The sequence below is a fragment of the Cucurbita moschata genome, unplaced genomic scaffold, assembly GCF_002738365.1.
Source record: "Cucurbita moschata cultivar Rifu unplaced genomic scaffold, Cmos_1.0 Cmo_Scf00038, whole genome shotgun sequence".
Classification (NCBI taxonomy): domain Eukaryota; kingdom Viridiplantae; phylum Streptophyta; class Magnoliopsida; order Cucurbitales; family Cucurbitaceae; genus Cucurbita; species Cucurbita moschata.
In genome coordinates, this window is record NW_019268554.1 from 1,255,221 (window position 1) to 1,274,974 (window position 19,754).

Here is a 19,754-nt window from a genome sequence, read left to right on the forward strand (position 1 = left end):
AAAAAAAAAAAAAAAAAAAAATTGCTGGGCAAAATGCAAATGGTCGTCTTACCATATGGTTAAACTTCTTCATTTCTGGTTTCATTTAGCTTTTGCATTGTATGTGTCAATGAGGACTAATATAAATATTAACTTCTTGACAGTTTTCTGTATTTTCATATCCTACTTGCTTGCAACCATGATATTCACTCCACCAATAGAGAGATTATGTTGATCATCATATGAATGTGAAAACTCTTGGCATTTATTTTTACGTTGATGTTACTAGGGCACCTTTGTAGAAGGCATTAAGGAAGAAGTTGTATTATCTCCAGCTCATGCACTTTCACTCATTGCAGCGGGAGAAGGTAAGAATCCTCGATAGTCTATTTTGTTTTATGGAAAAGCAATAGGATCCTAATATTGTACGATGATTTATTTCTCTTGCAACATCCATTCTAGGTGCCTATTTGGAAATGAGTCATGATAGTTTTTCTTTATTAGATTTTTAGATGCTCAAAGTTGTATCTAATACGGTTGCATTAAGATTAGGGATGATAAAATTCCTTACCACTGATGTGAGAGGGTGGAAACTATTCATTTAAAATGAGAACGAGTTCGAGATTGGAGAGAATTTTAGTCTCCAATTTAACTTGAGGAATGAAAATGGAGAATTTTTTTACCATTTCTAGGATCCAACTCAGGTCTTGATTGAAACCTATTGTCATTATTCTATTCATTTATTCATTGTTTTTAGGTTAAATTACAAGTTTAGTCCTAAAACATTTCCATTGATGTCTATTCTCTGAAATTTAAGAGTATCTAATAAGTCCTTGAACTCTTGATTTCATGTCTAAGAGATACCAAAACATCTAGTAAGTCCATGAACTTTCAATTTTATGGCTAATATGTCTACCATCCTTACATTTAGTGATATACTATTGACACAATATAATTTGTCCTAAATTGGTCAAACTTCTTCCAAACATCGTATTGATTTTATGATGGAACTTTGTGCTCTATCGAGCATTTACAGTAGGGGTCATCTTTGAAGGACTCCTATCTTCATTATGGTAATCATAATCTTTTGAAGCTAAAAACTCACGGTGATTTTGGAAGTTATTTCTGAAAACTATCTTCTATTTTTAAGTTTTAAAAAATCAGTTGGAACAGGTTTTCCATTCTTTTAAGTTGTTTTTCTTATAAATTATGGGTTTTTTAATGGTAGTTTCCCAATTGTCTTAACTTTTGGTAACTACTTAATCATATTTCTGTAAAAATTATTTTGTAAAGTTTTCAAACAGCCCATAGCCGTACTCTTCCGTTTTCTGGGCTATTTTGGATGACTATTGAATAGATCTACCTTTGTGTAGATTGTTTTGCTGACAATTACTTCCAGGCATTTTATTTGTGGTATATGTTTATATAGAAAGGCTAATCCGTTTAACCTTTTTAATCTACTGTTTCTCAAGTATGACTATTCATTTTTTCGTGAATAGAAGTTGCATATTATTATTGCATCTGTTTGTTATTATGATGATATTATTCATGGCAGTTTTCCCTTTGTGATAAACTTTTAATTGTTGCCTACAGAACACAGACATGTTGGGTCCACAAATTTCAATTTGTTAAGCAGCAGAAGCCATACAATATTTACGTTGGTAATTTTTTTATCTTAACGGAAGCATGACGCAACCTTGATTGATTTTATTATCTTTTCTGATTAGCTATTCAAGCGTCATTCTTCCCCACCTTCTATTCGTTAACTTTAGACCTGATCTTGCTACACCCTCCCTTATTCTTGCTTGCAGAAGTACACCTGCAGTGAGTGGTATATTATTATGGTGATATCATTCTTGTATTGAACGTTGCCCTTTTTCTTTTTTAATTTTTATAAATAATAAGAGTCTGAGATATAAATATTATAGACAAAAAGGAAAACATAATAAGGGCAAAGGGTTGAGAGAACCCCTTCCCAAGCAAAACTAAATAAAAAAAGGCCTTCCAATTTTAGTAATCATGGTAAGGCGGTAGGTACACCAAAGCTCTTTTTGACTTGAACTCCATCAAGAAGCCAAGTGTTGTATAAATAAACGTAAGACACTTCTGAATTCTGAAGTTTCCTCAGAAGATTATAAGGTTCATGGGTGAAGGCTTTTTACTAGTTGGTAGTTATGATCTCTTTTAAAGAGTTTTCAATTAGGCAAGAGGCAGGAGTCAGGGCCTCCTTCCTTGAGATGGTAACTCTTGTTATGGAGTCATATTTCAAATTCTTTTTGTGGAAAAAAAAAAAAAAAATTTGAAATTTGGAGTCGTATTAAATTATTATATATGTTTGTTCATTTCATTCATATCTTGGCTCAAGATTTGTTTCCACACATGCCTTACTAAAGAATGCCTGGTCTTCTTACTTGGTTCGACGTTTTTACGGTGTTATACTCAATTTTCTTTCAGGACATGTTTTATCCAAGAATTGTAATACTTTCTAGTTGGTAGTTATGATCTCTTTTAAAGAGTTTTCAATTAGGCAAGAGGCAGGAGTCAGGGCCTCCTTCCTTGAGATGGTAACTCTTGTTATGGAGTCATATTTCAAATTCTTTTTGTGGAAAAAAAAAAAAAAAAATTGAAATTTGGAGTTGTATTAAATTATTATATATGTTTGTTCATTTCATTCATATCTTGGCTCAAGATTTGTTTCCACACATGCCTTACTAAAGAATGCCTGGTCTTCTTACTTGGTTCGACGTTTTTATGGTGTTATACTCAATTTTCTTTCAGGACATGTTTTATCCAAGAATTGTAATACTTTCTTGTTATTCAGCAATACTTGGGCATATTTGAGAATACCCAGTTTAAAATGACTGTATACAGAGAACTTTTTGGCATTTAATTCAAGCCTTCAGCATTCTAACTTCCTAACTTTGATGTTTACAAAATAATTTTTGTGCTGTTAAATACCCTAGAAATGGTCAGACCACCTACATGTTATAATTTTTTCTTTTCATTTTTTCAATATCCAATTTTTGGTTTGTGCCTTATTTTCTATAATGATTTCTGAATATCTGCTTTAAATCGTCAAATTTTGTCAAAGAAGCTAAAAGAATAGTGATTCCTTTGAATATGTCTAGCCTCCTTCTCAGGCATGGAGCAGTGTCAAGCTAATGATAATACTTGGGGATCCCTTTTGATTATTTGTTAATCTAGAGACTTATCATTCCTGTAACTTCTATTACTCCTATTTCTTTTTTATTTTTTCTTAAAAGAAATACCACACTTTCAATAAGACAAATCAAAGAATGCAAAGACCAGTAGTAAAAATACTGTTCCAGTATGCCGATGAGGCCGATTGAATAATTTCTGACAACAGTCTAAATACTGTTCCGCTGATAAGGTCACTTGTTCTGGACTGAATCATTTACTTTCTGTTTCTAAGAAGAAAGATTAATGGGTTTAGGGTATGTTGTTCAAAGGGGCTGCCTAATTGATCAAAAGCTTATAAGTTGATATATGAATGCCTTGATTTCTCATACTTCCATTTGAAATTATTCATCTGTAGGCATTGTTAGGGTGGGGAGCTATTACCTAGGAATATGAAAATATGAATGCCTTGATTTCTCATGCCGTACTTTTTTTAAACTATTCTTCTGTAGGAATTGTTAGGGTGGGGGACTAGTTTACCTAGGAATATGAAAATAATGGTTCATTGTATTTGTTTCTGCTAATTGAATAAAACTGCTAGTCTAAAGGCGAGGGAAATTATTGATAACTAATATGAACTAATATATTGACTAACCCTTTTTCTTATAAGAAACATATATGTATATTCCTCAAAACAATCCAAAAGTTTTAAGTTTTTAAGCTAATTAACACTGACATCTAATTTATCCTGATTTCTTTTGTTTAACATCTTGACAATGTACTAGAATATAGGTAAATAAGTACTATCGATGATTGTACCTTTGATTTAAGTTAGTTTTTTCGTGTTCTTATTATGGTCACGACACCCCATTGATATGCTTAAATGGATCTGCAATTTTGTTTAGTTTAACTAATTTCTTGGCCATTACCTTGTGATTTATGTTTGTAAGATCCTCTTGGCCGTTTTTTTTTTTATTATTGTTTTGGCAAATGATGACAATTTTTTTTATTGATTTTTATTTATTAACTTCTTAAGTTTATTTTCTGATTTATTTTTTATTTTTGTTTGAATGCGAAACTTTTTTTAAAAGAAAACAAGAGTAGTCATCATTGATTTATTGTTGAAATATTTTTTTCAATCTTGTGAACAGACTATAGAGAGCAGTCCATGTGGTGAAAGCAGCGAAGAAGGAGAATCTGTAAACCTGTCTCAACTGGTGGGAAACTACCTTTTTCAAAGTTTAATTTTGAATTCACTATTTATGTGATTATCTTCTAGTGTATATCAATTATCTGCAATTTTTTGTAACTTTTCCTACATTTTACTTATACCTGCAGAACCTCATCGATCTGGCAGGTTCTGAGAGCTCAAAAGCCGAAACTACTGGTATAAGGCGAAAAGAGGGATCATATATTAATAAAAGCCTGCTAACTCTTGGAACAGTGAGGCCTCTTAAACATTATCTTTCTAGATCAAACTTTTAGTATCTTACTGCTGTTTGTTTGTACGGATTCTCGTTTATAATTATAATCTTGTTCTGTCCTAATCTTCTGACTTCTATTTGATTCTTCTACAAATTATGCTATAACTCTTGGAACAGTTCCTTGCTGTGTCAGTGCTTTCCTGATCCCATTTTTCTCATGATTTTCTTTGAGCAAAGCATTTGATCTCCAACCCTGATCCTCGGATGATATCTAGATTTTCAGACAGAAATTTTCCTTGATAATGATCAAGTAAGAGGATAAAATCGAGGCTGGAAAAAGAAAAGAAGACATGATTGGAAACAGATTTGTATTCCTATAGAATACATTTTGTAGTTTTCCCAAACTACCAAGTAGCAACACGTTATCTAGCCTCCAACAATTTCTCCACAAAAAGGGCATTAAAATGGTTCTGAATAATCCCATTAGGATAAGGGCGAAGTTTTATGGCATGACACACTAGTTCTTTGTTGTCTTATGGAGCATATGGCTTAGGAGGAATAATAGGATCTTAGAGGTGAATAGATCGTGTGAGGAAATCTGGGAGGTTGTTAGGTTTAATGCTTTTTTGTGGACATTAGTTACCAGACCTTTTTGTAATTATGAGCTTGATCTTATTTTGTTGGATTGAATTCCTATCAAATATCAGTTGTACCAATTCACTTGCGTCCCTACCAAATATATAAAAAAAAAGAAAAGAAAAGTAGGAAACCTCAACTCAAAACTAGGGCAGGTTAGTTATGAACAAGATCTATTCTATAGGTTGTACAACTGTATCCTTGAGTTTGAAGTAGAACTGACGGAGGTTATAGAGTAATCATTTAATGGCATGGGGTCTTATTTACTTTAAAAAAAAAAAAAAAAAAATTGAGCACCTTATTTACTTGATATCCTTTCCTGTCAAGAAAATAATTAAATATTTTTCCCTAAGATTATTCTTCCATGTATTTATTTTGATCCTCTACACTGGAGGGAGTCCAAAAAGGAATTTCTAAGGTGGAAAATAGTTCTAGTAATCACACATTATTTTTCTTAGGAGCACTAGTCTAATCAAATTTGGCCATTTGGTACCCACAGTTAGTGCTTTTTTCACAGCTTTGGTTGTCTTGCAGGATTTACTTGACTCTACCACCAACGATGATTTGTCATTTGATGTAAACGACATTAACTTAGTCAATGGTGATTGTCTGGTGTCAGGTAATTTCAAAGCTAACAGATGGAAGGGCCAATCATATACCATACCGAGACTCCAAACTTACTAGACTTCTTCAGTCTTCACTTAGTGGTCATGGGCGTGTGTCTGTAAGGATTTTTATACCTTATTATCTGAATACATGTTATTTTAAGTATATACAAAGATGTTCTCTAGATTTTATTGACGAAATAAAACATCATAAACCAAATGAATCTGTGTTTGTATTTACAGCTTATTTGCACAGTTACTCCCGCATCAAGTAGTTCAGAAGAGACACATAATACATTGAAATTTGCACATCGTGCAAAACACATTGAAATTCAAGCAGCACAAAATAAGGCAGGTTTTTTTGTTTAATAGAAAACTTATTTGCTTCTAAATTCATGTTTGATTGTTAAACCAGCTGGTTAACTCGGAAAAAATGTCGCTGATTTTTCAAACCTGCAGATTATTGATGAGAAATCGCTTATAAAAAAATATCAGAATGAGATTCGATGTTTAAAGGAAGAGTTGGATCAACTAAAGAGGGGAATTGTGACCGTTCCTCAACTTAGAGATTCTGAAGACGACATTGTGCTTCTGAAGCAAAAGGTACCATTATATTTTTAGTGCTGTACCAACTCTTTAGGATTTTGTTTCTCTGTATTGTATGTTTAACTTTGTGGTCTTAATAGCAAGAGGAGTCATCATTGACGAACAAATCTTCGATAAACACAATTTTCGTATTCTTTTATTTAGATAGACATTTCATTGATAAATATAATATACAGTTGAGAGGGTGGAAGGTGATGGAAAAAAAGCTGGAGTTACAAAAATAATGGTTTGGCAACTTTATGTTAACTATAACTTAATAATGGGGTATCCACTGATTGATGACTTTTTTTCAGGGGAAGAGTGAGGTGGGGCATGGTCTCATGGATATTGAAAAATAATAATATGCTTGTATACATTACTGTTTAAAAAAAAAAAAAAAAATTGAGCCTGTATTCCAGAAGTCATGTTTCATTGTATATGGTTATGGTGCAAAGATGTTTAACAGAATGCTCATTTACTTCCATTTCTCCCTCAAGACATGGTGTTTGACTTGAACTATTTCTCTCGTTGTGTTCCTATGCATAAAGTTAGAAGATGGTCAATTCAAGCTACAATCAAGACTGGAACAGGAGGAAGAAGCAAAAGCTGCTTTGTTGGGCAGAATTCAACGTCTGACAAAGTTAATTTTGGTCTCCACAAAGGAATCACAATCATCAAGGTTTCCACATCGACCTGGTCTTAGGAGAAGGCATTCTTTTGGGGAGGAGGAAGTATGTACCTATTTCCCTAAGATGTTATTCACTATTTAGTAATTAATATGAGTATGATTACTTTAATGCTTATTACTCCCAATATAATTATAGTTTAAATGCTATGGGCTTTTGAGTTCTTTTATATTTGTCCATCTATTTTCTCTGAGTGCTTATCTACATGTGGGCAGCTAGCTTACCTGCCACACAAGAGGCGAGACCTAATTTTAGATGATGAAAACATTGATTTGTCTGCTTCCATCGAGAGTAATAGTGAAGCCAATGATGATACTGTAAAGGAGGAGAAGAAGACCCGAAAGCATGGCCTACTAAACTGGTTAAAATCTCGGGTATGTGGTATTTTGTATGTACCAGGAAATTTGAAGTTGCAGTTCTGACAGTGCCTGATTCTTGCATATGAATCTACTGCTACTTGAGCTTCGAGTACTCTTAATTGAATATTCATATGATTGTCTTAGTATATTATTTTTGTTGCATTTTCTATATCGTATTCGTAATGATAGTTTATTGTACATGTATTAAAGCTTTTTATTTACCACCCTGGATCAGAAACGAGATAGTGGCTTGGGAACTTTATCAAACACAAGTGATAGGTCAAGTGGAATAAAGTCAACTAGCATTCCTTCAACACCTCGAGCTGATCCAAATAATGTTCCGACAGAATCCAGATTATCCCCTTCTATACAAACAGAAAGCTCCCCATCTGCAGATCTCTTATCTGATGCCAGAGAGGTGAAAGAAGCTCGCGAGGAAAATATTTTCGATCAAGAGACACCATTGGTACGTATGTGACTGTTTCATTTTGAGAGATTTATTTCACCTGAGTCATTTGTCGCTTTTGTGTGCCTTCTCTGATATCCATGATGGAATAATTTGAACCTCTTTCATTGGAGAAACAAAGGAAGTTTTCTTGGGTAATAATTGCAAGTTAATGCAATCCTTAGACACCAGCATAGCCCATGATGCGCTTCCCCAAAAGTTTTAATAATATATTCTTAAAAAAATTTTTAGCATATACACTAGATTGTTCGTCTTTAGTTAGATTTCTTCCTTGGAACCACAACTTCTGTAACCAAAAGAAAATCTCAGATTAGTTAAATTATTGAAAGAGAAAAGTGAAGAGGTACAAACAAGAGTGATGCAAAAGTAGAAGTACAAATAATCTTGCTGTCCTACTCTCTTTGTTAAAATAAATCAAACCAAGTGTATCGTTTCTTCTCATGCGCACATTCTTATTGAATTTTTTTCGTTTCGTACAGAAATTTCAGAAAATGATCTTGTGAATTATGAGCTTATATTTCTGCCAAAACAGATGTGCCATGTTTTCCTTACATAGCAAGAGGATAAAGAAAACTAAATAATAAGTTTCCCAGAATGTGTATTAATAATTATTCTTGCGATTATTATTGCATAGAATATCTAAGGATTACAATATCTTCCTTATTTTGAAAATAAATGTAATTGTCATTTTTCTGCAAAAAATACTTAATTGCTTCATATACCTTTTAAAAAAAGCTTATTGTTCTCCATTCCATGATTATAACAGTATTTTTCTTATTTCAAAATGAATTCATCTGTTTTGCCAGACTAGCATAAAATCAAGCGATCAGATTGACCTTCTAAGGGAGCAGCAAAAAATTTTGTCCGGAGAGGTAGCACTTCATTCAAGTGCTTTGAAGCGTTTATCAGATGAAGCTGCAAGAAACCCCCAGAAAGACCAACTTCATGTAAGAGTTTATTTTCCTAAAGCTACATGTTTAGATTCTATCTATGTGCCAGAGTCTTTAGTCTTGTGGTTCTTCTACTATGAAGCTTGCGATGAAAAGGTTAAAAGACGATATCAGCGCCAAGAATCAACAGATAGCATTTCTCGAAAAGAAAATTGCAGATGCTTCACCAAATAAAATCACAGACTTGGAAATAATGCAAGTAAGGTCTTCAATAGTTTTTGTACATTAAATTTTCTTTTAAGAACGAGCCACCTCAGTTTTGCTTAAGCAAACCTGCGTGCTTATCTTAATGATGCAGGAAATTGATGAACTGACTGCACAGTTGAACGAGAAGTCGTTTGAACTTGAGGTGATTAATGAATTGATTAATACAAATGATCTCAAACCTGTGTTTCATATTTGAAATAATTGAAGATGTTTCTCATAAATGGTTATTATTTTTCTTGTCTGTGGACCATGGCAAAACACCGGTGGACCATGGCAAAACACAAAAATTCGAGTCGTTGATGCTAAAGCGGGTTTTCTCCATCCACGAGTCTTTAGTTTAGTCCAACTTTGTTGTATTCCTATGATAACTAGGTCATCATTACAAACAAATTTTTAAAGATGGAAGTCATGAAAAAGGGGGCATCTATTTCTCCTATGTGTGCCTAAAGTACGTATAGTAATTCTGGTCATGCCAATATAAACATTGAACTTTCTTGTTCTATTGAATTATAGGTTAAAGCTGCAGATAATCGGATTATTCAGGAGCAGCTAAACCAAAAGGTAAAATATCATACATTTCATTGAGCGCTAGCTTCTCCATAAGTCATTATTACACATGATGGTTGTGCCTAACATTCTTCCATCAGATCTCTGAATGTGAAGGACTACAAGAAACTGTAGCCTCCTTAAAGCAACAGCTAGCTGACACACTTGAATTGCAAAATACGCCGAAAGATGAAAGATTTGCACAGGTATCTTCCTGAGTTGCTTTGTGTTAAGAACTTTTTTCCAGTTCGTTTTTTTTGTTTTTATTGAATTTCCAAATCAAAGAACCGATGTGCCGATCTTTAGTTTTTCTACTGCGGTTTTTTGAATCATATTTCCAAATGTTATATTCTTCTATGTTCAACTTATTCGAGTCGAATTGTGTTAGAAAATAAAAATAAATACATAATGAAAAAGTTTATACTGTTCTTCCCCTATGAAAGGCAACTGAGATTGATGATCTGAAGCATAAATTGGATGAAGTAACTGAGTCAAAGGAGCAGCTAGAGCTGAGAAACCAGAAACTTGCAGAGGAGAGTTCATATGCTAAGGGTCTAGCCTCAGCTGCAGCTGTTGAACTCAAAGCCTTATCAGAAGAAGTTGCCAAGCTCATGAATGAAAATGAGAGACTTGCTTCTGAACTTGCTGCATCCAAGAGCTCCCCTTCCCAGAGAAAATCGTCTATTGGGATGCGGAATGGTCGGAGAGAGGTTATTTCGAAGCGCGCCACCGACACTGGCCCGTCTGCTGCAGAGCTGAAGAGAGAACTGGCCGTAAGTAAGGAGAGAGAGCTATCTTATGAAGCTGCTCTTCTTGAAAAGGATCATAGAGAAGCCGAACTTCAGCAAAGGGTTGAGGAATCAAAGCAGAGAGAAGCTTATCTAGAAAATGAACTTGCGAACATGTGGGTGCTAGTTGCAAAATTGAAAAAATCACATAGAAACGACACCGATGGTCACTCGACTAGAGACACGCTCGACGATGACAGTTTGATATGAAGCAACTGTAAACATTTCAGATAGAAATAATCAATGATGTTGCTGTTTGTGTGTTTGTGTGAGGCTGAGAGAGAGTGAGAGTGATGTAAAAAAAATGGTGTTGTGCACCATCACATTGGTGTATTTGTGTATAATGAGGTAGGGCTGCTTTCATTCATCAGAAAAAGATCTCTTCTTCATTGCTTGTTTTATGAGAAAGAATTCATTTTCAATGTAAATGTAGGCCATGGCATGATATATGCTTCGTGCATGTATGTTGAGTATGGCCTGTTTATCTTTTGGCTTAAGGTCATTGTGGCGTTTCATTTACAGCTTTCTTGCACTGATGGGGATGGAAACCCAACCAAAAAAGTTTAACCACTAACCAAAATTTTAAGGTAAGAAGCATGCTACGAAGGATTGGGCGATTGAGTTGGTGAAATAGCTTAAGCTCACTGCTAGTAGATATTGTTCTCTTTTAATTTTTTCTTTCGGGTATTTTCTCAAGGTTTTTAAAACGTGTCTTTTAAGGTGAAGTTTTCACATTCTTATAAGGAATGTTTCTTCTCTTGTTCAATTGATGGGAAATCTCACAATCCAAACTTAGACTAACTGCAATACGCAATGGAATAAAGTGGACAACATCGGTTGGGTGTGGACTTGGACTATTACAAATGGTATTAGAGCTAGTCATTAGATGGTGCAAGGCACTAGTCGGAGTAGGGTTACATAGTAGATGCGTTTTAAAATTTGGAGGCTGGGGATGATACGTAACGAACCAAAATGGACAATATTTGCTAGCGATGGACTTGAGATATTACAGTTGGGGTCGGTTTATCTTCTTCTCAATTCTTCATATATTCTTAGTGATATACATGTTCCTTTTATAATATATAAATGCTAAATAAATTCCTAGATACTAAGTATAATTCAGGCTTGAGCGGTATACTAGCAAGTCTGTCTAGTGGGGCCACATACATGTACGTGGAATATGTATAGGAAAGTAAAATGCATCCAACTTTATTCGGAAAAGAAAATAGAGTCCAAAAAACAATCATAAAATTAGATATCAACTGTCAAAATATATGTTAAATGTGAATACATTTTTCAACCGTGCGATCACTTAAAATATTCATCTGGATGGCTTTCAAGAATCTTTAAGAATTTATAACAAAAGGGTTTGAAAGTCCAAAGATCGGATTTTTAAGGGAATAAAGTTGTGTAATAAACCTACACTTTTGGTCGGGCAGTCGAAGAACGACACTATTTTCCATCCGCGTGATCGAACAAATTGAACATATAAATCCTTTTTGAAGCTTCGAATCTGGTCGACAATAAATTTGGTCATGCGGCAATATTAATTTAGTAACCCATTTCATCAATGACGTTCTCGGAACTGTTCCCTTTTTCATTGAACAATGCTTTCCGTGTGCTGCCACCAAAATCAAAGCCTAACGAAACCCCACAAACCCCAACAATGGAAAGAAAGCAGTTGAAAATCGCGCCCCATCTTTCCCTTTTCAGAATTGCAATCCTCTTCTCTTAGCTGCCGCGCATTCTATCAGCCTTTGTTTACTCCAATCCGCCGCTTCTTCCTGCTGTTCATCTCTTGTTTTTCTTTGATCCCTCTCTTTTTGGAGGGAAGAAGAAATAGGAGAAATGGAAAGCGTAGCAGTGTGGCAATCGGTGGCTTTATGCGGTTTCTTCTCATGGATTGCGTTTGCTTCCTACATTAACATAACCCACAAGGTTAGATCCTTACTCCAACCATGGGCGGCTCACCATGTCGTCGCCGGCGCTCCTCTCATCCTTCGAATCCAGGTTTGGGATTATTGAATACCGATTCTGTTGAGTTTTATGTTTGGATTCAATGTTTAAGGGTTTGTGGTCTGCAGAAATGTCAGAATTCGTTCATGGATGCCTTGTTTTCTGGGTTGTCTTGCATTGTATCTGTGCCTTTCTACACTGCTTTTCTTCCTCTGCTGTTCTGGGTAGGCTTTGCATCTGTCTCTCTGTAATTGTTGATCCCTTACTTATTTTTTTGATGGGCTAACTTTTTGTATGAAAATGTAGAGTGGCCATGGAAAATTGGCTCGTCAAATGACCCTTTTGATGGCTTTCTGTGATTACTTAGGGAATTGCCTTAAGGTAACTAGTCTTTCCCATCATTTAATTTTTCATGAATTCAAACTTGCCTGTTCGTATCGCAACTAATAGAAAAAACCACTACCTCACTCATCGTCTAGTCTAGTCTAGTCTAGTAGTGGTTCGGTCTATGCTGTTGGGGCACTCCGCTTCAGTATGACCTCCTTGATTTACTATATTTGGGTCTTCCAACATGTGGGGTTTTTTTTTTTTTTCTTCTAGGATGTGGTATCAGCTCCTAGACCCAGTTGCCCACCTGTTAGGAGAATAATTGCCACCAAAGATGAGGAAGAAAATGCCATGGAATATGGGTTGCCATCTTCTCACACGCTAAATACAGTTTGTTTATCTGGGTACGTGGTTTCTATCCTTCTATATGGTTCATTGGCTTGCTATTTCCATTATGTTATCATATTGATGCTTATGGTGACTCTTGCTGCCTTCTGATCTTTACATAAATTTGTGTTCTGAGCTTGTAAAGTTGATTGACATAAAGGATGTATATATAGGCTTTGTTGAGAGCATCAACTGGGTCAGCAACTATAGATTTAGCTCGTCCTGTAAGGGAGGCGTCGGAAGATAACTAGCAGAGTTATGCCTTCTCTTACTTGTTGTGGATGATTTGGACGCAAGGGGTCTCTTTCTCTTCCATTGAGTACAGTTTTGTTAGTGATGCTCACAGAACTTCTTTACCTGTGAGAGTAGTGATATACATACGTGGAAGGATTAGAAGAATTGCACCAGAGAACATAAGAAACTGGAGGATAAAACAAGGGGTGCTTGAGATCCTTTGAAGCCTTTTTTCTGCAGGACACACTATTGAGGTTGGAGACTTTTAGATGATCATCTCATCTCGACATGGTCATCAGTGTCAACAAGTATATATGAGATCCCATATCGATTGGAGAGGGGAACGAAACATTCCTTATAAGGGTGTGGAAACCTTTCCCTAGTAGACACGTTTTAAAACCATGAGGCTAACGGCGATACGTAACGGGCCAAAACGGATAATATCTGCTAGTGGTGGGCTTGGGCTGTTACAATACAAGACCAACCTTGTTATGAGCTTCAACTTTTCAAATATGCTTAAATGTTGGAGTAAACAATGCAAGACCAACCTTGCATTATTTCTGAACTTGTAAGTTGCAATTGAAGGTGAAATGAGCCCAGGTACGAGATGTGAGATCCCACATCAGTTGGGGAGGAGAACAAAACATTCTTTATAAGGGTGTGTGGGAACCTCTCCCTAGCAGATGCGTTTGAGGGGAAACCCGAACAGGAAAGCCCAAAGAAGACAATGGGCTTGAGATGTTATAAATGGTATCAAAACCAGACATCAGGCGATGTGCCAGCGTGGAGGTTGAGTCCCGAAAGGGGGTGGACACGAGGTGGTGTGCTAGCAAGGATGCTGGCTTCGAAGGGGGGTGGATTGTGGGGTCTCACATCGATTGGAGAAGGGAATGAGTGCCAACGAGGACGCTGGGTTTCGAAGGGGGTGGATTGTGAGATCCCACATCGGTTGGGGAGGAGAACAAAGCATTCTTTATAAGGGTGTGGAAACCTCTCCCTAGCAAACGCATTTTAAAAACCTTGAGGAGAAGCCCGAAAGGGAAAGCCCAAAGAGAACAATATCTACTAGCGGTGGGCTTCCGCTGTTATACGAGACCCTTCTTATCATGATATTGAATTGATTGAAACGGAACCGTATAGTTTAGGAGAGAGGTTACGATGGAGTGAGAAATTCCAGCAGCTCATTTTTCTTAATTCATTACATCTCATTTCATTTTCTTTGCCGTTTTGGCTTTTATTCAGTTTAGGCCTAGTAAAGCGTCTAGTAAACCGGCCATATTTGGCTCGTATAGAGGCTTTTCCTGCACTGTGTAAAGGGAACGAATATGATTACAATTTTCAACTATGGCTTCTCTGTCATTGTGATTTACTTAAAAGTGGAATATGGAAGAGCTTATAGTTCCAATTGGCTGCCTATATTGACTTGACACTAACTATTTTTCATTGGTATGACCGTGCAGATATCTCGTGTATTATATCCGATCTTACGCTGAAAATATAAGCGCCCCCTACGAATTCGCAGGATTTTCTCTTGTTTGTTTGCTTGTAGTCCTCATTGGCTTGGGTAAGCCTTATTTTCAAGCAAAAATTTTCAGTTTTATACATTTTTTGGGGGTCTCTTCCAATCTGAAAATGTTCGTTCTTTGGCAGGAAGAATATACCTAGGCATGCATAGCCCAATTGACATCATTTTCGGTCTTGTCTTCGGCTTGATGATTCTCTTATTTTGGTTGAATGTTCATGAATACGTGGACGACTTCATTACCACGGGCCAAAATGGTATCGTCTTCGCCTTTTCACACTTTTATCGCTATCTTTTCCCCTGGTTAAGTTCACGTTCTGTTCAGTATTTTGAGGAGCTTCTTCTTCTGTGAAGTAGTAGCGTTATTTTAGATGAATAAGATGCATATTCAATGAAAAGAAGGAATACAAAATGAGGGAAATATTTTCATTGATGATTGAAATTTACAAAAGAGATGTATAATCCATGGTGTTTGGAAAAGACCTTCCCAATTTGCAACGAGGGAGGTATAACTATAGGAAGTAAAAGTATTAGACAGTTCACTCCAAGATATATAGCTTGTTAAACAACATTGTCGAAAAGTTGTGTAGGTCTATGTCTTTTCTGCAAATATTCTCTGATTTCTTTCTTTCCACATATTCCAACAGAAAGTCATAATGAGGTTTTTCCATAATATGGTTTTTTGCATTCTTGAAAGGATGGTACGTTAAGGTCATATCCAAAAATTCCTTTACCTCCCTAGGAAACGTAAGATGTCATCCGAATATATTGAGAATCGTTGTCCAGAAATTCTGAGCGTTTGTGCACTGCATAAACAAGCTTACAGTGGTAGAAAGAGAGAAGAAATTGACAAAATATTTTGATTGGCACACCGTCAGTTGTCTGGCTTTGATACCATTTGTAACAGCCCAAGTCCACCGCTAGCAGATATTGTCCACTTTTGCCCGTTACGTATCGCCGTCAGTCTCACGATTTTAAAACGCGTCTATTAGGGAGAGGTTTCCACATCCTATAAGGAATGTTTCGTTCCCCTCCCCAACCGATGGGGGATTTGACGATTACATGCTTAAATATGGATGAGATTTACGCTTTAATGACTGTGAAGATACTTTAGAGTAAATAAACATCATGGTGATGGTGATTTTGTCTGGTACTAATTATTAGTAATGTATTTGTTGTATGCAATTTGTGGGTGCAGTTATTTATTTCTGGGGTGCTCTAAGCATTTTGTTGCTCTTTGCTTATCCTACTCCTGAGTTTCCTACTCCAAGCTATGAATTCCACACGGCTTTTGATGGTGTTGCTTTTGGAATTGTAAGCAAAACATGCCTTTCAACGTGCAGTAATTTTGATATAACTGATGGATGTTATCTGTTTGTTTGGTGTCATTTTAAAGGATTATACTGTCAAAAGCTCCTTGTTCTATGCTTTCTTTTGTTACTAAATATATATAAGAGAGATTCTGTCCTGCAGGTAGCAGGGGTACAGCAAACATACCATCAGTTTCACCATGAAGCTGTTGCGCGCATCTTTACTCCACGACTCCCATTTCCCACGTTTCTTGGTCGGATGCTCGTCGGTTTACCGACCATATTAATCGTGAAGTTTTGCTGCAAAGCTCTAGCTAAATGGATCCTTCCCATTATTGCACACACCTTGGGCATGCCTGTAAGATCAACTAGCTATATCCCAATGCTAAATTCATCATCAACAGGTAAGGCGAATGGGAGCAAACAACGTCGGCCTCTACACAAGCTGTTCTTCTTGAGCCAGGACTTGTTCGACATCGACACAGGCATTAGGTTTGTTCAGTATGCAGGCTTAGCTTGGTCTGTTGTTGATCTTGTTCCCTCTCTTTTCGCTTATCTGAACTTGTGATACGTTAACTCCAATATATAATTGGTTCGGTTCTGTATATTTTTCATTTTGCAGTCCCTATCATTTGATTAAGATTTCTTCCTCGTAGTTTGATAAACCTCTTAAATAGTCTCTATGGTCGATGATCGAATAAAACCCTCGAGACTATTTACGAGTTTTAGCAGACTAAATTCTTTCTTTCTTCAAACCATAGGAACCAAATCTTCGGCTTCAGAAATCGTAGAGCATACTAACAAATAGCTGACCATAAATAAGTGAAGCCTGTTTAGCTTCCTTCAAAATTCTCTGGCACATTCATCAAAAAGATACTTCATACTAAAATTTCTTGAAATAAAGAAGTAACAAATCAACAATTCCAATAGTTTCAACAGCCTTCTCCAAGCATAACAAGGACTAATATACGAACTAGCTTACATCTAGTGGACGAAAAACACCAGCACTATAATTTACTACAATAGGGAAGTGTTGTAACAAAATTAAACTACTTGAGAGATTATGGAGAAAGGGGCCGAAGGGGCAAAAGAAAGTTGAATATCTTTGTATCTCGAGGATGTCTTGATCTTCAAATACAAATCGGAGGGGTTTCTATAGAAAAAGTTCTGGCTCGCAGGCAAAGCCATCAATCCACAGCAGCATAAGTCACAGGTTCTCTCGGCCTCAACGACCATGCTCAACCCATTACGGTATACAGGGAAGGATTCAACTTAGCTGATTCATAAGAAGTAATCTGGCGTTCTACGGGTGACATCAGGTTCTCCTCTTCTGGGTGCTGGCTCAAACTGAGAGAAACGACATATAAAGAACAGAGACAATCATTCAGCTATGGATATACTTGTATTATTGCTGGAAGAAGACAAGGATATGGTTTGTTTGTGCATTTATCATCTTTAATGCAAGTTCCTGTGCAAGTGAGAAAGAGACCTGGATAAATGTATGACTCCTGCAGTCATCAACCTCTAAAATTGAAGCCATGTTCCCACAGCGATAACAATAGTTCGGCGCACTAAAAATCGTAACCACCTTTTGTTCCTGTTCAAACATAAGGGTCATCATACCAGAAACCTTTAAATCCATAAAACAAGAATGGAATCAAAGATTTATAGGGTGAGAAATCATTGAACATATGTATTACATGAGCCCAGTTAAATCCATCCATGACCAGCTGATGAGCTCTAGCTATTAACTTGAGATTATTCATGTGATTGAATTGTTCAGATATGTCCTGCAAAGTAGAATATGAAATGTCAGATGGGAAACCCCTTAATTTTCCTTCTATTGGCATAAGGATCAAAGGCAAATGTGAATAACATACACCTTGATGCATGGTTAGAAATTACCTGGCCAAATGTATACCCAGCGCCTCGAGGTGAAATCCCCCAGCCACATCGATCATCTGGATCAGACCATAACAAGTCACACATTGGGCCTTCATGCGGAACCTCTTGAACACGGTCAAAGTTTCGAATGTTATCAAGGGTTTCAATGGATGGGGACAACCCACCATGTAGACAAAATATTTCAGACTCAACCTGAAAAGGGAAAGTAAGAGCCAACGAATGAAACAATTGCATCAATAAGAGGCTGCTTGATTATAATTTTATTCAGTTTTCTGCTATTGATAGTAATGTAAAAGTACTGACAATTAGTTTGTTTTATGATCCATTGATAGTAATGTAAAACTATTTCCTTTTGGGATTTGCCCATGCACTATTACTATCTTACTCATTAACCAAAATAGAGAAACTAAAAGAAATAGTTCTCAAATTTTGGCTTTGGTTTTGAAATTTAGCTTCAGCAGAAGTATTTTTAAAAAGGAAATATAACATCAATTTATTTTCCAAAAACGAAGAGACTACATGGGCAATCCCAAAAGGATCAACCCACCAAAAATGAACCAAAAAATGCTCAGGATGTTGAGGATGAGAAACAGAAACCAAAAAGGAGGTTAAACCTAACCGCAGTCCACACCTCCCCAAAGATTCTCCTATTTCTCAAAGCCAAATGTTCCACAACAAGGCAAGGAACACCACCACCTCCAACATCAAGCGACAACATTTATCACCAGCCAAAAGCACATCGAAGATCTCCCCAAAAAAAAGTACCATAAATCAAAGATGCAAAATTCTCCACAGTACATGATCCAACAGGCTCATTATAAAATTAATTATTTCATATCCTGTACTTCAATCACATGAAATATACATACAATGTAAGGAGAGGCAATCAAGAAACATGTCACGACATGTTGGTTCAAGAAGGTAAGTTGTGTAATAAAAGCAATAAGTTACAGTGATGCCAAAAAAAAAATCACTAACCAAGGCAGTCAAAGGAAAATAGTCAAAAAGATCTGTAAACGTCTTCCATACATTAGCATTGCCATACCTGCAGTTACAAAAGAAAAAGGATCTCACTGCCGTAGATTTTTGCAAGAGAATCAAGAACAAATGACCTTCACAAATGCAATTCTAAATAACACCAGAGGTAATCACAGATTGAAATTAAATTTTACTGGCAAACTGTGACAATAAAGACTTTACTACAGATAGATCATAAAAGGAAGTAATTTTTTCAAGAAGAAATTGGATATCCTTCAAAGATTCTGTCTCATGTCTCCCCTCTCCTTCATGATAATGCAATAGACCAGCATCAATTATCTGAGATTGTAACACCGGCCAACTAGGGCAATGCCATAACAAATCAAAGTTGAACACTAATATGGGAGTTGCACTTTCATGTGTCAAGTCATGGCCATTTAAAAACATGTCAAGTTTTGTAATTACTTGCTTGGACTTAATTCTTTTGGACTGGAGCCCTTTTTTGTATAGCTATGGCCATTTAAAAACATGTCCAGTTTTGTATACTTGCTTGGACTTATTCTTCTGGACTGGAACCCTTTTTTGTATAGCTATTCATTGTGGCTACTTTTTCAGGCATCTCTTTTGTATGCCCCTCTTGTTTCTTTCATGTTTCACCATGAAAACATGGTTTCTTATAATAAAAAAAATATATGTTTAAAAACAAAACCATGGATCAGAAGTTAGCGGGATTCTTGTTTTTTTTTTTTTTTTTTTTTTTTTTTCA

At 36.1% G+C, this 19,754-nt stretch overlaps 3 protein-coding genes across 6 annotated transcripts in view; 2 read left to right on the plus strand and 1 right to left on the minus strand.

Moving 5' to 3' along the window:
- Positions 1 to 10,829, plus strand: part of LOC111432438 (kinesin-like protein KIN-7K, chloroplastic) — a 19,066-nt gene extending 8,237 nt beyond the window's left edge. For all 3 annotated transcript variants that reach the window (XM_023069319.1, XM_023069320.1, XM_023069322.1), the window contains 16 exons: positions 269 to 347; positions 1,573 to 1,640; positions 4,269 to 4,334; positions 4,456 to 4,560; positions 5,797 to 5,901; positions 6,026 to 6,133; positions 6,242 to 6,385; positions 6,916 to 7,098; positions 7,269 to 7,427; positions 7,648 to 7,878; positions 8,685 to 8,825; positions 8,911 to 9,027; positions 9,127 to 9,177; positions 9,549 to 9,596; positions 9,683 to 9,787; positions 10,025 to 10,829. In XM_023069319.1, the coding sequence (XP_022925087.1) occupies positions 269 to 347; positions 1,573 to 1,640; positions 4,269 to 4,334; positions 4,456 to 4,560; positions 5,797 to 5,901; positions 6,026 to 6,133; positions 6,242 to 6,385; positions 6,916 to 7,098; positions 7,269 to 7,427; positions 7,648 to 7,878; positions 8,685 to 8,825; positions 8,911 to 9,027; positions 9,127 to 9,177; positions 9,549 to 9,596; positions 9,683 to 9,787; positions 10,025 to 10,579 (2,265 nt within the window). In that variant the 3' untranslated portion in view covers positions 10,580 to 10,829. The remainder of the gene's footprint in view (positions 1 to 268; positions 348 to 1,572; positions 1,641 to 4,268; positions 4,335 to 4,455; positions 4,561 to 5,796; positions 5,902 to 6,025; positions 6,134 to 6,241; positions 6,386 to 6,915; positions 7,099 to 7,268; positions 7,428 to 7,647; positions 7,879 to 8,684; positions 8,826 to 8,910; positions 9,028 to 9,126; positions 9,178 to 9,548; positions 9,597 to 9,682; positions 9,788 to 10,024) is intronic.
- Positions 10,830 to 11,782: 953 nt separating this feature from the next.
- Positions 11,783 to 16,726, plus strand: LOC111432365 (lipid phosphate phosphatase delta-like). Its single transcript, XM_023069211.1, has 8 exons — positions 11,783 to 12,379; positions 12,454 to 12,549; positions 12,632 to 12,706; positions 12,926 to 13,056; positions 14,734 to 14,837; positions 14,924 to 15,052; positions 15,994 to 16,109; positions 16,269 to 16,726. Exons 1-8 carry the CDS (start codon positions 12,218 to 12,220, stop codon positions 16,671 to 16,673), a joined length of 1,218 nt encoding a protein of 405 aa, XP_022924979.1. The 5' UTR covers positions 11,783 to 12,217; the 3' UTR covers positions 16,674 to 16,726.
- Positions 16,727 to 16,965: 239 nt separating this feature from the next.
- Positions 16,966 to 19,754, minus strand: part of LOC111432366 (serine/threonine-protein phosphatase PP2A-4 catalytic subunit) — a 7,646-nt gene continuing 4,857 nt past the window's right edge. For both annotated transcript variants that reach the window (XM_023069212.1, XM_023069213.1), the window contains exons 7-11: positions 18,989 to 19,055; positions 18,011 to 18,202; positions 17,806 to 17,895; positions 17,595 to 17,702; positions 16,966 to 17,452 (exon numbers count right to left, since the gene is read on the minus strand). In XM_023069212.1, coding sequence (XP_022924980.1) covers positions 17,387 to 17,452; positions 17,595 to 17,702; positions 17,806 to 17,895; positions 18,011 to 18,202; positions 18,989 to 19,055 — 523 coding nt within the window. In that variant the 3' untranslated portion in view covers positions 16,966 to 17,386. The remainder of the gene's footprint in view (positions 17,453 to 17,594; positions 17,703 to 17,805; positions 17,896 to 18,010; positions 18,203 to 18,988; positions 19,056 to 19,754) is intronic.